Source organism: Lissotriton helveticus, chromosome 3_1 (genome assembly GCF_964261635.1).
Source record: "Lissotriton helveticus chromosome 3_1, aLisHel1.1, whole genome shotgun sequence".
Classification (NCBI taxonomy): Eukaryota; Metazoa; Chordata; class Amphibia; order Caudata; family Salamandridae; genus Lissotriton; species Lissotriton helveticus.
Window position 1 is genome coordinate 548,432,827 of NC_136061.1, and position 17,492 is coordinate 548,450,318.

The 17,492-nt window shown below is 42.9% G+C and overlaps 1 protein-coding gene across 10 annotated transcripts in view; it reads right to left on the reverse strand.

Annotated features, from left to right (window-relative positions):
- BOLL (boule RNA binding protein) overlaps positions 1-17,260 on the reverse strand; it is a 1,385,263-nt gene extending 1,368,003 nt beyond the window's left edge. For all 10 annotated transcript variants that reach the window (XR_013608667.1, XR_013608668.1, XR_013608669.1 and 7 more), the window contains exon 1: positions 17,013-17,260. Coding sequence is in view for 6 of the 10 variants with exons in the window: in XM_078680450.1 (XP_078536576.1) it covers positions 17,013-17,054 (42 nt within the window). In the remaining 4 variants the exon portion in view is untranslated. The remainder of the gene's footprint in view (positions 1-17,012) is intronic.
- Positions 17,261-17,492: the final 232 nt, after the last annotated feature.

Here is a 17,492-nt window from a genome sequence, read left to right on the forward strand (position 1 = left end):
TTCATGGAGCACCGGGTCCTCGGCTCCCGATGGATGGGCGGGTGGGGGCAACGCGGCCAGGGGCTCCAGAGCAGGGACAGGCTGACAACTTCCAGCCTGCTAATTTTCTGCTGCTCCGGCAGGACCTGCGGTGTGCTGCGGGAACGGCGGCTGCGGTGCACAGGCGGGGCAGGACAGCGGCTGCGCAGGATTCGTAGCCCCTGCCCTTCGGCCGCCTTCGGGACTCCGCCCTGCTAGCGCGCCATTGGCTGAGCGCCTCTCAGCGCTGGCTCGTCCCCAGAGCTCTCAGTTGCTTCAGATTGGTGTTTTTTTCCAAGCAAGGGATACAAGTTAGTACTGTTTGGACGCACAAAGGGTGTTGTGTCAGTTGAGTGTGAAGGAACAAGTAGCTCAGATGGAGATGTCGTTAATTGTAAGAGCACGAGGCCGGCACTTTGAAGTATCTGGTGCTGACGCTGTCCATTCTGGAATATTCGCCCAGTCAAAGGTGGCATTGGCATGTCAGGGAATATGCTCGCGCTTTCCCTGTGATGACTCTATTTGAAGTCTGTTGCTCAATAGTGTGTGCTTTCTAAAGGCCGCAAAGTTGCTGGTGGTTCTTCCAGATGTGCACAGTCTTTGAAGAATTGCAATTTCACAGTCTTTAAACATTTTAAAGTTCATCAGGGGCTAATTACAGCAAAACGCATGGCATTGGCCACAACGGACGAGGGACGCCGACATCGTAATTTGTTGCGTCCCTGCCGCCAGGCATATTCTGCCGTCTTCTAATCGATCCGTCATTTGATATATCTTTTATCGGCATTATTGTTTTCTAATGCGGACATAAGACACGGACGTATAATCGTACGTATCATCGTGTGGCTCGTTTCTACACGTCTCTGCACGTTTTTAATAGAATCCTTTATCTGGACCTTTGGCAATCGAATAGTGGAATTTTTTTAATAGAACGACTGTCGCTTATGCTAAAGAAGTAGTACAGGAAATACGCACAGTGTGTCTATCATCTGTATCTGTTCGGCACATGGTGGCCATTTATTGCTAGCTTTATTAAGAAATCGGATCTCTCAATACAAGTATCGATTGTGCTGTGTGAACTGCCCATTCCTAAAACGAATTAAATTTTGTGGCTCCTGAAGAAGGCGTCTTTTGTACGCCGAAACGCGCGTCGACTACATTAATGCCACCAATGGATTAGTTTCCGTTATATTAAATTTGCTTAGTGGTTGTTCTTTAACAACGGTTTTATATTCATTTTTATTTTTTTGTTGTATTTTATTGTCTATAATATGTCTTTTTAACGAATTTATCTACTGCATATGATGAATACATAAAAAAAATTGTGTTTTTATTAACCTTTTGATTCTTGAGTGTTTTCCCCGAGTTCCCTGTCATTGTTTGTTTATATCTCCTAAATGCCTAGGATGTTACACACATAATTTGAATTCCCTGCCCTAGGATTTGGATAAATCTTTACTCAGGGGGCCCTTGTTTGTCTCATATATTGGCGACTGGGCGTCCATGGTGGGCGAGACAGCCTATTGATCATCCAATTGATTTTTATGGCTTTGGCACTGAGCCGCAATGTCGCCCACTGTTATGCGGTGGGCTCCGTTCTTTTCCTGTTAGCACGCTTCACTGATAGATTAGACAAAGCCTACCTGCATGATTACGCATTAATAATGTAGCAGGTTCTGCTCTCTTTTCTGTTTTTAAAGCGCACCTTTGCGAATCTTCCCACTGCATGATAACGCGTCTGCCGCATTTTGAGCATTTCAAGGCGGTGCAATCGATTACAATAATGCCATTTTTTGCCACACATTTCCCTAAACTGCACTTCATAGACTGTCAACCTCAAGCAGCTTTTTTATTAAAGCTGCTTCTGTTTAATTCAGGAGTAAGTGCTTTTCATGGGAAGGGAAATTAAATTTGGAGATTTATGTAACGCGATTTATCACACGTCAGGGTATCCAAGCACTGTTCATGGGCACAGTGAGATTAAGTGATCCCCAGCACCCGAGTCAGCTGCTTTGGCCGCTGCACCACATCGTCTCCTGAGAAGAAAACAAGACTCCTATCTTTCATGGAGGTGTTCCAACAGGGATTTTTCTACATGGTGTAAATTACAGTAACTTTTATTTAAGTATTCATTATTAAAAAAATTACAAGCCGGGGCGTGGCTTCGGCGCCGAGCAAGATGGCTGCCTAGTACGGGACCGCTCCGCCGCCGGGACAAGTCTTCTTCAAAGTGACAGCTGTTTTTCTTCTCCCATCGTTGGAAAATGATGGAAACGGCAACCGGAATCCTTTCTGAACATTTCACAGTGTTTCTTGAGCTACGGTGAGCCCGCACTGCAGCTCTATCACCGCGACCCGTTTTCTCCTCAGACTCGGAGAAACGGAGCTCTGCCATTTTCGGCGTTCTTCCCGGCCGCGCTGCCTGTTGAAGTGTCGATACATAGGACTCCTCTCAGGTCTGGTGCATTTATTTCTTATGTCGGTTGAAATAAATCCTGAGGCTTTTTGAACAACATTTTGCCTCTGTGTATGATAATTTCCTGGCAACTTCGAAATGCAGCATAATGGCCTCTGTCATGGACCTTGCCTGGTTACATATTGTTTCTTATGATGGCAGGCGCCCTTCTTCAGTTACCCTGTGAATACATATCATACTGTTTCACCACTGCAACCTTGGGACCAACCATTATTTTTCCTATGAAGCAGTCTATCGCCATTTGACGCTTCTTTCTCCACATGGTTTTCTGCGTCCTCTTCATATTGCCTTCATTTGTATTTACATGCTGATAGGCCCATTCATATACTGTGTTTGCGTCACGCTATCTGCAGGACACCACTTCCTTCCGAATTGACCTGTTTCTCTGTAAATCTCATTCACTGCAGCACAGGACTTTCTCTACTTCTCAAGCCTATTTTTGATTTCCCTTGCTTGCTGCCTTGCATGTCTCGCTGGTTGATGTGGATGGTCAATGCCTTTTCCTGCTACTTTTGATGCCATTTCACTTTCTGACCTCCTGAGGGCGTTTTTTCACTTTTCACTCCTCACACCTGGAATCTTCTTAAAGTGCGAAGCTTCCTATGTGGCTTTTTGGACCTTCTCACTTATCAGTGGCTTCAGTGTTGTACTCTCCTCGGGTAGACGCATTTCATTGCTTACCTCCTACAATCTTCAGGACCTTCTCTCCATCGTGTTCATATGGTCAGTCTTCGTAAGCCGAAGTTTCTCTTTGTTCCTTCCAATTCTTCTTTGTCATCATCTTTAGACCCACTGTCTATTCCAGACTCAATACCGAAAATGGCTGGTTCAGTCTGTCTCCACTAAATCCTCACCGCCTACAACCTCTTCCAATCGCCTGAAGAAAGACTCTCCTGCCCCGGACAAGCCTCTATCATCATCTTCCACAGACCAGATTCTGGAAGAAATACGCGCATTGCGGCCATTTATCGAAGAGACAAGTAAAGATATGCAACTTTTGAAGGAGAAATGGTCAGTCATGGATGCCCGCATCACTTTAGTTGAACAACAGACTCCTGAGATCCAGGCTAATTCACAACGCATCTCCTCAGAGAAAACCGTTCTCTCTCTCCAGCAACACACGGAGGACTTATAAAATCGAAAGAGGAGGAACAACCTTCGTATTTACGGCTTACCAGAATCTTTGGAGGGTGATGACCCGGTGACTTTCTTTGCAACATTCCTTCCTAAGCTTTTAGATATGTTGCCGTCTACCACTCTCAGTATTCAAAGAGCCCATAGACTTGGATCTCGTTCAGCCACTTCTTCAAAACCACGTGGAGTTATGATTCTCTTCCTGAAGTTCACAGATTTGCTTGCTGTCCTCTCAGCTGCCAGAGCCAAGCGTCAAGTCTCCTGGTTTGGTCAGCGGGTTTTCCTTTCTCAGGATGTCTCGAATGCCACTGCAGCACGACGGAAGGAATTTCTCTCTCTTCGTCCCTCTTTGCGTTCCCTTGGAGCACGATATGGCCTGTTTCACCCATGCATTTTTAGGGTCACACATCAAAATAAGACTTGGTCCTTTCAAGATCCCGAAGAATTGAAGAACTTTATTTTTCTACAAAATGGTAGCAGCATGGATACCTCCGCTCCTTCTCCAAATGGTTGACCTGATTGAATGTCTCTTGTTGTCATATAGTTAATGTCATGCATTCCATCTTTGCTGTTTTTCTCATCTCTCTTTTATGCCTTCATTGAGACTGTTGCCTTTTATCTGATATTGATGGCTTTTATTTCCTTATGTATACACTTATGCAATACCACTTTGGTGTTGTTCCGATTGTATTTTTGTTGTCCTGATGTAGCCTCTAATTAATCTCTTCCCTTCCACAGCTTTGTTGTTACTGTCTCAAGTACCCTGTGCTTCCCCCTTCTGTGGCTCTCTGATGTCCCGGTTCGGTCTGGTTGGGTTCCTGTTCTCTGGCTGGTTCATCTTGTTGAGTGTCGCCATCCCCTCTTCTCCCTTTCGTATTTCCCCTTCAGGTATGTTGTTTAAAGTCATCCTTTTGGATTTGTGCTGTCTTTTCTATCTATCTTCTTTCCCTTGTTTCTCTTCCTCTTCCTTTCATTTTCTACTTCTTCCTATTCTTTTTATTCAATATCCTTTTTCTTCTTTTTTCCTCCTCTTCTCTTCATGTTTAACTTTGTTCATATTTGCTGTTTATCTTTCATATATTGTATTTAACATGTTTATCCAGTTTGTAATTAAGAGTTGTTTCTTGGAATGTGAAAGGCTTTAATAATCCCATCAAACGGCAGAGAGTACTCTCTCATTTATCTACTTATAACCCTGACATTGTCCTTCTTCAAGAAACCCATCTTAATGAATTGGAATCTCTAAAGTTGAGGAGGAGCTGGGTGGGTTCTGTTTTATTTTCTCCGTCGACTCATAAGAAGAATGGGGTTGCTATTTTAATTCATAGGAAACTCAAATGTAAAATTATATCAGAGGAAAAAGATGCAGATGGTCGTTGGGTTTTAGCTAAACTGCTTATTAATGGAATACCCCTCACTGTATTTAATGTCTATGGTCCCACTGCCCCTGATCCCTCTTTTTGGCCGATGATAACCAGCAAATGTATTCAGTACCGAGATAATTCTTTCCTTCTAGGAGGTGACTGCAACCAAGTAGTTGATCCCTATTTGGATCGCAAATCCTCTGCCCGGTTTGTTCCAAATAAACCTCATAATCAGTTTTTGGACACCATTTCACAAGCCCATCTCTCTGACTCTTAGAGACTTTCTCACCCGGACACACTGGATTTTTCTCTTTTCTCTCCCCCCATGCGTCTTTTTCTCGTATGGACTATATTTTTCTCTCATCTTCCTTAACTCAACACCTTCTGTCCTCCTCTATTGAACCTATTGTTATTTCAGATCATGCCCCTGTTGTTACAACTTTTGATTTGCTTCCTCCTCCTCCTAAATCTTCTCGCTGGCTCTTCAGTTCGTCTTTGTTACTTGACCCTAATTTTTCCTCTTCCTTCCGCTATTTCATTGATGAATTTTTTCAACTTAATTCAGATCCTCACATCTCCCCTCATATCCTTTGGGATTCATTTAAGGCCACAGCACGGGGTTTCATTATTGACTTTGTTTCGAATAAAAAGAAGCAATATCTTCAAAAACCGAAGGTTGCCTTAGCCCATATTAAGACTTTGGAACATCAATTTTATACCTCTTCTCCTAATCACATGTCCTCTGAACTTCTTCAAGCTAAACTTGCATTTAATAAACTCACCACTGACTCTGCTGCCTCCATCCTTCTCCGTAGTAGTGCACGTTACTATGGTGGACGTAATAAATCGGGCAAACTCCTGGCTAACTATCTCAAATCTCGCAAGGAGCGTACTTTTATTGAATCCATCTGTTCCCCTACTAATACTCTCCTCCACACAGACAAGGACATTCTTAATCAATTCCATGCTTTTTATGAATCCTTGTATACCCCGGAATTTCCTCCTTCACCGGATCTTCTTCAGTCCTACTTTGATAACCTACCCAAACCCAACACTTCTCACCTCCATTTTTCGGACATTGACTCAGACCTTTCCCTATATGAACTTTCCACTGCTTTATCTTCTCTTACCAAGGGTAAAACACCGGACCCTGATGGTTTTCCAGTTGAATTTTATTTACACTTTTCTGATCTCCTGTTACCTAAGCTTTTAGTCCTTTTCCAATCATTTTCCTCTTCTGGCATTGCGCAAGTTTCTTTTCAGGATGCTACTATTTGCCTTATCCCCAAAGAGGGCCGTGACCCTAAATTTTGTAAAAATTACCGCCCAATTTCATTAGTTAATGAGGACTATAAACTTTTTGCCAAATTGCTCGCCCTTCGCCTTAATCCCTTCATGCCGCATCTCGTCGGGAAAGAACAATGCGGCTTTGTTAAAGGCCGCATCACATCGGATAATTCTAGACTTCTCCTTAATGTTTTAAATAAGGCCTCCTCCCTTTCTATTCCCCTAGCTGCTATTTCGGTGGACGCGGAAAAAGCCTTTGACCGGGTAGACTGGTCCTTTTTGCTTGCTTCCCTGAAGTGGCATGGTTTTGGTCCTAAGTTTATCTCTTTTATTTCTTTGATATATTCTATGCCCAAAGCTTCAGTCCTTGTTAATGGCCAACTTACCTCCCCCTTTACACTTCAGCGTGGAGTTCGTCGGGGCTGCCCTCTCTCCCCTCTCTTGTTTGTGTTAGCTCTTGAACCTTTTCTTTCTTCTATTCGCAATAACCCCTCCTTATCGGGTTTTCCGTACGGAGAGCAACAGCTCAAACTCTCGGCATATGCTGATGATATTCTTTTATTTATTTCAAATCCAGTAGTCTCTGTTCCCTCTTTACTGTCTGAATTTGACAAGTGTTCTCTTGTTTCGGGTTATAAAATCAATTCTGACAAAACTGAAATTCTCCCTTTGACTAAATTTTGTCTTCCGCATCTCTTCTCCTCCACAGGTTTCGCATGGAATAATACTAAAATAAAGTATCTTGGTGTTCTATTTTCTAACTCCATCTCATCATCCGTTAAATTGAATATGTCTGCTGTCCTCTCTAGAATGGAACATCTTTTACCTCATGGAATCCACTATTCCTTTCCTGGTGGGGTCGCCTTGATTCTATCAAAATGATGATTGCCCCTATTCTGATTTATTTGCTTTCTATGCTTCCCGTTCATATTCCTTCTATTTACTTCAATCGTATTGACTCTCTTTTATCTAAATTTCTTTGGAAGGGGAAAAAGGCCCGAATATCCTTGTCCGTTCTTCGCAAAGGGAAATCTAATGGGGGTGTCAACTTTCCTGACTTCCGTCTATACCATAAATCCTTTTCTCTCCGTCAAGCGTCCTCATGGTTATTGAATGAGTTCTCTCCTCTTTCCCCTCTTTTGTTGCATATTGAACGTTCTTTATTATCACCTTTTGCTTTTCAGGACGTGATTAGGTTTACTTCTAAATCTCCTCATACTGATCCTCCATTATTTAAACACACCTCTTCTCTCTTGAAGCCCTTAATATCTCCGATGACTATTTCCCGAGACTTCTTTCTTCTCTTGCCCATTTGGTATAACTCGCTTATATTATTAAAAAATAGACCTCTTGCTTGGTCCTCTTGGCGTTCCAAGGGTATTATTTGGGTTCATCAACTCTTTGATGGTTCTTCCCCATGCCCCTTTCCCCAATTTCAGACGCAATTTTCTTGTCCTCGATCTTTTTCCCAGAAATATTTTATGTTGATGGAAATCATATTAGATCACTACTACTCTCTCCCACCTGCTGATTCCCCTCTTTTTCCCATTTAGGCCACTATGCCTAAGGCCTCTCTTATATATTGTTTCTTCTCTGCTCCCAACCCTCTACGTTCCAAAACTAAAGTAGAGCTTTCATGGGAGAAGGACCTTGGTTGTTCGTGGTCTATTTACACATGGGATCACTTATGGTCCAGAACCTTGAAGACTTCTCGCTCTGCCTCCCTCACCCAAACTCTCTTTTTCCTTTATCACAGACTTAATCTCTCCCCCCTATCGCTCTCTCGTTTCCTCCCTTCTTCTACTTCTCATTGTTGGACATGTAATATGCTTGATGCAGACCTTCTTCCTCTTATCTTGTTCTGTCCCTCTGTGGTAACTTTCTGGAAGCAGGTTTGGTCTTTCCTTACACGCATTTTCACAATCTCTATTCCCTACTCCAATACACTCATGTTTTTGGGGAGCATCTCCGAATCTCTCCACCTTCCGCCACACTCCCGAGGTCTTTTTGACCTCATGATTGCTTTAGCATTCCAACATATTGCATCAAACTGGAAATCCCTCACCACACTTTCCATTCGTTGTTGGTGGAACTTATTATGTAACTTCCATAGACTTGATGTTGCTTTCGCCTCCTCCAGCAAGCCTCCTCGTAATGTTGAGCTGTATTGGCTACCCTTTACCTTATATTTAGATCAATCTGCCAAACGACCATATACTCCCCTCTCCTCAGAGAACTTTAAACCCCCTTGAATAATTTGTACTCTCGCTTTTAGCAGCGTTTTTTTACTTTCACAGTTTACGTTATATTATACTGTTTTTCTAGATATTATGCAGTCCTTCATGTTATTATATGCCTTCTTTCTATGCCGTTATAATTTATATGAGCATTATTTATACTAGTATTGTTACTATTTCCCCATCCTCCCCTGTCCTCCCCTCCTTCCTGCACCCCCCCCCCCTTAAAATGTAGAAAATGCTTTTATTATTTTGTTAGGTTCATCAGTAGTTTGCATACCTTTCTTTGTATGTTTCCAAATTTTTGATTCTCATGCGCTACGGTTGTTCCATTTCTGTCATATCATTATATTCTAAATAAAGCTTTCAAACATAAAAAAATTACAAGCCATTGTTATTTGTAATATCAATACATCTAAGTCACATAAATACAACACATACTGCATTACAAATGCTATAGGTGTCACATTTGCAAAAGTTAAAACTATTGGCATTGTAAATGACAAAGCTAATAATTTCGATATTTTCAAAACCAACACAAAAATAAAAAAAGTGTCATTTACAATACCAATATCTCAAACTTTCCTAATGCGAGACCTATTGCATTGCAAATGCTTGTTGTATCTGTGAGTCTCAATTCGCGTTTTGGACATGCCTGTGCCCTAATATCATTACTGCCTCCTAAACTCGGCCCTGGGCATTTATAACGCACAGTGGATAATCCCAGGAGCTCACCTCTGGTGTACTTATACATGGCAGCCGAATTGGGTACAGAAAAAACTGGCAGCGTGACTCGCGCTGAGCGCGTGCCAAGCGCGGACGGGCTTGCTTCAGTTCAGTACAGCCTCCTAGATACAGTCTCACCATAATGCAGGTCTCTGTGTGTTTCAGCATTATGTGTCTCCAATCTTGCTTGCTTCTAGGATAAGACAGCATGGTTGTAGGTCGACTGCGGTCTCGCTATATGCAGATGGGTGAGCGGACACCAGCGGTGACTATTTACAACAAGTGAGGGGGTGGGGAAGTGCAGGAAGGGTACTCCGGGGAACGAAGGGAATCAGTTTACACTACTGACCCACCTCTTCTCCCAACCCAGCCCGTGATAAGTTTACATACCTCGGATGCCTCGGAGAGCCACACACCTCCTGGCGTGCGGCTGCCTTAAGGTTAGGGGCACAGCTCTTTCAGCAAGTAAAGGCTTGAGGTGAAGCTGGCTGTCACACAAACACCAGCTCTGATCGTACAGCAGTTCTTAGAGTATGCTGCGGAATACTCCCTTCCTTGGTGAAAGTATTTAGAACTGGAGCAACAAAGATTTAATCAAGGCAAATAAGGAAAATAGATTCTCTGTATGCAATCTCACAACAGGTTTGCGATGGATCTTCTCTCAAGTGTCCTTTCTAGGCTGTTCTCCAGACACAGCATTTGTGTAGAGCGATGCTCTTTACAGAAGGATAGTCTCCAGACAGGAGTACCTACAACAGAGGCCCAAAGAGGCATGAGGTTTCTACAACTGTCTTTTCACCAGTAACGCTGAATAGTGATCCGGATGAAGACAAAAAAATAGCCTCACCTAAAATCTCTCTCTCACCCTGAACAACAGAGACAAGAGTCCCACCCCGATCACCTATTAAATGGCAGTACCATCGGAAAACTAATCAGCAGCCACCATGATTGCACACCCCCGCAGGGTGCATTCCAAATCCAACAGCACGTTCAGGCAATTTTATGTTTAGGCAATTTTATGTATTTCCTAATTTAAATGACTGGTCTCATGGTCTTTTCACTACATATATGTGTAGTTGACTCCAGAAAATATACTATCTTGTGGATAGTAAACAAGTGCATGTTTGCGTCTTAATGCATAATCATTGGTGTAGATATATGTGATTTCCAATCATGACCCGTCACTACTCAGTGCAAGCATTCAGGAGCTAAATGGTAAGTCGCTTTGATGTTTTCTTTTCTCCACAAGAGTGATGAGGTGGTAGTAAGAAAAGCTGACAGAAGCCAGTAAAGTACAGGATACTTTTAACTTTGTGTCTGCCTTTCTAAAGGGAGACCTTCCCTATGTGCCAGAGAGCTTACCTACTCCCTGAAGAGGGGAGAGTATCCAAAGCCCTTAACAAGGGGCAGAAGATATGAATAGAGAGAGCTGGTGATGGGCCTGCAGAACTGATGAGATGCTTTACGGTCACAAAAACAGCCTAGCTAGAAGATTTCCGAGGGAAAATGTGTCAGCCATCCATATTTTCTAAATTGTATAGTATATAAGGATTTTCAGTTTCCTTGGCAGTACAACTCAAGGCTTCCTCACCAATGGCCCTTGCTGTTTGGAGGGCAAACCTGCATTACTTCACACCCACCAATTTCACTCTTCTTGTATCTCTTTCCACTGCCAACAACAACCAGGACAGCCAACAACTTATTGAATGTAGGTATTTTCCCAACGGAACTCTAAATGCCTTATATAAAACCCTCCCTAGATCAAACAGGATTTGAGCCAAGACAGCCTTCTAACCGCTGGCTAATAACAGACTGTTTTTAATCAAAAAGACAGACCAATTGAAAGATCTACCTTAATACAAATATATATATTCAAAGAAAATAACCTGTTTTCAGACTACCAAAACAGATTGTGGTATGGCGGAGGCACAGAAGCGGCAGTGATTTCCATGAGGGATGATTTAAAAAAATAGTGGCTTAAAAATGGAGTACCGTCACACTAATTACTTGAACTCTCCCTTGCCTTTGATAAGGTTCATCATCCCAACTACTAAACATAGAATGATCTTTGTGAATCACACAAGAGGAAGTGGAAATATGGACTGCAACCTGTTGGGGACTGCAAAGCATAACAGAAGAAAGTCAGTCTCTTCTACAGAGACTTGACAGCACCATAGTGCAGGCCGCATAACGGAGGCATATTGAACCTTTTCTATCCGATAGATCATCTCACTCCTCTTCAGGTCAGCTACATTCAATTCACAACTTACATACCAAACAATCCTACCCCCTCTTTAATATTTATCCTAGCTCTCTACTGCACGCAATCTCCTCCTTTAATCTTAAGTGTTACTGTTAAGCAGACAATAAACAAGTCATACTTAATTATGAAAACACGTCTGACTTTGAGTCATACGTAATCAGACAAAGTCTCAGTCAAATAATGGATTCTATTTAACCACAGCACAATAAAATCATCACAAATCGAAGTATCCATATGTAGTAAATAGATCAAACACCACCCATCAACCATATGGCCTCAACAAGTGCACCAAACAAATGAGCCTAATCAAGGAATCTAGGAGCAAACACAGACTTCAGCCTGTCACTCATAATAAGATTGGGTTTGTCCACTACGTTTAAACTGCAGTGTGGCATTTCTTTCCCTCATACGGCTATAAGGATATCTCCGCCTACAGTGCTTTAAATACTTGTCCCCCGGAGAGGTTAAATCTTCTCCTCCCTCACCCCACCCTCCATCCTCCCCCCCCCCATCCCCCCATTTTGTTGCTCCCACGCTAGCAGGCATACTACGGCTAAACGTTACTTCTTTATACTTAGATGCTTGTGTCAATGGTGGGGCTAGCAAAGTTACGGCTCTTCATTTTGCTCGTGTTTGACAACAACGGATACAGCTGTTCGGTAACCCCTTTTCAGGTATCGCCTATGCAGCACGCATGCTCTGCATAGGAAAGACCTTTAGCCATCGCTTCACTTTTTTAGACAAAAACGTGCACGCGTTGCATTGTTTTCAATTGCAACGCGTGCACGTTTGGCGATTCCCTTGCGGGAGCGACTGGTGCCATACGGTAGCAATTATCGCTCCCGCAAGGGAATCTGGTGCAGGCCCCCTCCTCTTTCCCCTTCCCCTGCTGCTGCGCGAGGCGCATGTGCTTATTATCTCCTGCGCGCCGCCAACCCAGCGAAAAAACTTGTGTTTGCAAATCCCTATGAAACATTCACATAAGATGGGTTGCACTCCTTACTTCAAACAGCTTAATCAATGTCTTTTATGAACTTATATTTTATTCAAGCGGCGTGCTCACTGTTTTATGCCAAGCCCACACGGCATGTGTAAACGAAACAACAAAACGGTAGGGCTACCTTCTAGCCCCACTCCAGTTGCAACAGCCTTATTTTTAACAGCGCATTTGCATCCATTTTCTTCTTTAAACTATGTGTCATTTCTTATTCGCAATCTTTTCCTGTTGTTCTTTCTGATTAATGTTACATTTAGTCATCCATTTTCTCTATACCCTCATGCAAGGGAGTGCTAATTTTCAAAGTTTCTCATGATCTGGCGGGCCATCCGAACCTCATTTCCAAAATCACGAACAAAAAGCGTGGTTCTTAGCAAGCAGTATATTTTATTTTCCAATGCGGGTTTTCAAAAGGTAAAGAGAGTAAAAGACGAGGGTAAGGCAGGAAGGGGAGAAACGCGGGGAAGTTCAGTCGGTAGTTTGCAGGAACGTAATGTGTTTCACACATAGTGACGGAAAATAAGGGACAGGAAGACGACAGTGCAATAGGTAGTAGGCGTGTTGACTTGGAGGGAAAATAAACAGAGTGAAAGGATGTTTATAGTAGGGAAATGGGCAGCTGTCATAGATCGTTCATGAAAGAAGTCTGCATGCTGTGGTAGCGTTTATAAATACAATACAGTTGGGAAGGATGAAATGTGACACTGTATGTATTTGAAATTTTTCAATTTTATAAATGAGATGTGCTAAAGTATGTCCAATTATTATTTACAGTATTTCCCTGACGAAGGACCTGGTGGGTCCGAAATGCATTGGAAAATAAAATATACTGCTTGCTAAGAACCACGCTTTTTGTTCGTGATTTTGGAAATGAGGTTCGGATGGCCCGCCAGATCATGAGAAACTTTGAAAATTAGCACTCCCTTGCATGAGGGTATAGAGAAAATGGATGACTAAATGTAACATTAATCAGAAAGAACAACAGGAAAAGATTGCGAATAAGAAATGACACATAGTTTAAAGAAGAAAATGGATGCAAATGCGCTGTTAAAAATAAGGCTGTTGCAACTGGAGTGGGGCTAGAAGGTAGCCCTACCGTTTTGTTGCAAATCCCTATGCCCATTCCCTGACATCTGCCCTTCATCACATGGTTCCCGTGCGTTCGCCCTTCATTACATGGTTCCCGTGCGACCGCGACGACAGATTGTCTACCCACTGGAAAAGTTTGGCATAAACGCTCCATCAAAGCGGGTCTCCAAGGATCAGGTGGGCAACAGAAGCAGCAGCAGGCGCAGGAGCGCGCTGTCAGCCAGCGCAGGCCTTGGCAGATGGGATGACATTACTATCTTAAGTGTTGAATAGGCTGCTTCTTAATTACAGGGAACATGGCGGTCATACCCTTACAGGCTAAGCTCCCCCGCACTCTGGTCTACCTTGTTGTCAAAGCCTGCCTGGTGACGCCTTGCCTGAGGACCCGGAGCCATTACAGCAAGTACAATCCCGACCAATTTGCAAAGGTTCTGCTGAAAATATTTTGACACTGGTACAAGAGCAGTCACCGTAGACTTAAGCTTCTTTGATGTACACTACACTGCACTCAGCCTTTTCATTTTTTCCCATGCCGGTTTCATCTTTTGCTCTCAAGAGCACAATCTACTGGCACTTTTTTTTTATATGAGAAAAGCTCTTGAAGGGATCCATTCCTGACCGCGCTACTCAGGCGAACATGTCCTGTACTCTGTCAACAAACAGCCGGTTTTGTGTTTTTTTTTTAATGCAGCAACAATAACGAAACTAAATGTCAGGAAAAATTGGATTACAAGTCTGACATATTCCACATATGAGGTTCTTGAATTTTACTTACTCAAATGCTTCGAAAATGTTGCCAATGAGCTAAAAGTGTGCTCTTGTGCATGCACGTCTTTCTCTGTGACATGCATGTCTTGTAGAGGATGTTAAATGAGTGATTATGGTATGAGAGCAATTATTGCAAATGGTGCTTATCTTTCCGAAAATATAATTCACTTAATCAAAGCACTGATGTCACTTTCTAATGATTTCAGTTTTTAAAAAAAAGGAAATTTGCAGCCTGATTCATGAAACGAAAATTGGCTCGCAAAGGGCCAGATTCTGAGAATCTGGCCCTTTGCGAGTGCGATTTTTGCATTTGGGATTCATCATCCCAAATGCAAAAAAATCGCTATTAAAGAATTCGCATATTTGCGAGGAATTGCATTTAAGGAATCTCTATTTGAGATTCCTTAAATGCAATTCATGAACCATTTTAAAATACCGAAATCGCTATTTTGGGCCGCTATTTACCGCGAGGTCAAACCTCGTGGTAAATAGCGAAAACGTAGAAAAATGCATTTAAATGCATTTTTCTAAGTTGCATGTTACACACACACATGTCCTTTGGACATGTGTGTGCGCAACACCAATGTAGATTACATTTCAGGGGTGCTACAGGGTGTCCTTTGGACACCCCTGGCACCCTTGAAATCGCTATCTTATTTGCGATTAGTAAATTGCTATTCGCAAATAAGGAATAACTCCCCATTCATTCCTATGAGCCTTTAGGCCCATAGGAATGAATGGGGAGTTATTCCTTATTTGCGATTAGCAATTTGCTAATCGCAAATAAGGAATATGTAGGAATCGCATTTCTTTATGCAATTTCTACATGAATCCCGTTTTGCAAGTCCTTAATAGCGATTCCTTATGAATCGCTATTAGGGGCTCGCAAAACGGGAGAATGATGAATCAGGCTGTTGGTCTTTTGGGTAAACACAAAGCTTTGTGCTACCACGGAAAAAAAGCGCTGTGATATTGATAGAAAGTACTATGACATAGTATTGCATCAATGAAATATAGGCAAGGCTGTCCTAGGGCACGGCAGTTCCAGGAATCAGCTTCGGGGAACCACCTGCAGTAGGCTGCTATGTTGTCCAGTACTACTGCTTCCACTGTTGATATTGTGTCCTCTTTCAGATTCTCATACAACCTCTATGTTGACAATGCTCACATCTTTGCTCCTTTATGACTCTCATCACTCAGCTCCTATATCGAGTCTATATCATTGGATAGCTCTAGGCTCCCCCATGCTGTGTCTATTGAAAACTGAAATAGCTTACTTTCTTCTAACCTGCCTGCCTATCCCATCTCATTTACGCAAATACTTTTATCCCATCCCTCCCCTTCCTCGATACAGACCTTGAGATTGTCTTAAACATGCTCTTGGAATCATTTATCATAGTCATTTATCACTAACACAGCCATGGAAACCATAGCCTACCTCAACACGCTCATACCTTCACGCCCCTTCACTCTATAACCAGGTGTTCATTTTCATCGTTTTACTAGTAGTCTCTCCCCTGGTCTCCTCCACCAGACCCTTGTGGCCCTCTTTACTCCTAGCCTCTTTGACACCTGTTGTGCCCTCCTCCACTCCATTTCTTCAGCCCCCTCCTCTATTGAACACTCTCATTCAGGGGTGGATTCCGCTGAATATTTTCTGTCCCATTTTATTTTCATTCTTCCCCTTTTCTCTCCCTCCCATCTGTTCCCTTAACCAATTTAGCTCCCTCCTGATTTCTTTACATGCACCTGTCTTTTGTTATCTCTGTCTCTTGTTATCTCTGTCTCTTTGCTCCTCTCACTTTTCTCTTCTCCTCGATTTTTTCCATTTCTCCCCTCTTTCAATAATGTCTCCATTGTCTCTTAACTCACTCCTCCCGACCCCACTTCCATCATCTCCCACTGTACCTTCCCCTCTCACTCCTCCACATTTTGTATCATTCCCTCCTCAATCTTTGCTTTTATTTGCGTCTACCATTGAGTCCACCCCACCCACACTCTTTTGCCTCTTCACTCAGCTTCTCAGCTCTTTTCTATATCTCTGTACCCTCCTCTATACAACCCTCTCTTCTTTAGCTCTCTGTGGCTCTCCCTCCACCACCCATTCTGTTACCACTTCCTCTGTGTTTATCCCAATGTATTTATTTCTCGCTCTCTAGCCTTCCCCGCCTGTGTGCCCTATAGGTATTTAGTTTTGCAGCACAATATCCTTGGTGCAACAACATCAACTGTTGCATGGCTAAACACTTATAAGGTTTAGCCATGCAATAGCTGATGTTGTTGCACCAAAGATATTGTGCTGCAAAACTAAATACTTGTAAGATCCCAAAAGCGAGACCTATTGGCTATATGCTATTAGTTGTAACATCTCATGCCAGTTATTTCTTTTAGCGAACCACACTGCTCAAAGAAGCATTACAGATTTGGTTTTGCGAATATGGAATTCAAAACACGAACACGAAAAGTGCCTTGGACGAAAAGTTATACTTGGGTGAAGATGTCGCACATAAAAGTGCCTCACGCTAACGGTTTTACCATGATCGTCTGAGAAGTAATATTAAAAGAGCAGTCAGGCAATCAAAGGACTAGTCAGATAAGGACCTATCTATCCATCTATTTTCTAGAAAAGTGTATTTTCTGAATTAGGACTTACCTGCCCAATCTGCATGTTGGACATACTCCTCCAGAGATCCATGAAATCAGGGCTCCCAGTGGCACCTGATGAGATTTCCGAAACCCCCAAGAGAAGTTTAGAAAATCTGCAACAAAATCACCTTCAATCCAGAATACCCGTGGATGGTCCGTTGTTTCCACCTGAAATACGTCACTAATAAACGGACGACTCTACCCAGTAATTATGGCGACCAGGACCAGGCCTTCGTGCACAAAAGAGCTACCGACGAAACAGGGAGGGGACATATGTTCTTAGTGATTGCACTGGCTAAGGAAGTTATTGTCGGCAGTTCATTGGTTGTGAGGTATTGAAGAGTTTGGATTGGCTGGGGAAATCTTTCCACTTGTTCGCTGGTTCTTGTGTCCAATCGAACAACCGCGGATCCTACATCCTGTTTGCTAAGCTAGACTCGGCTCCCAGTGCTCCGCGGGGTCTCCAAACAGCTCACCGTATGCCTGG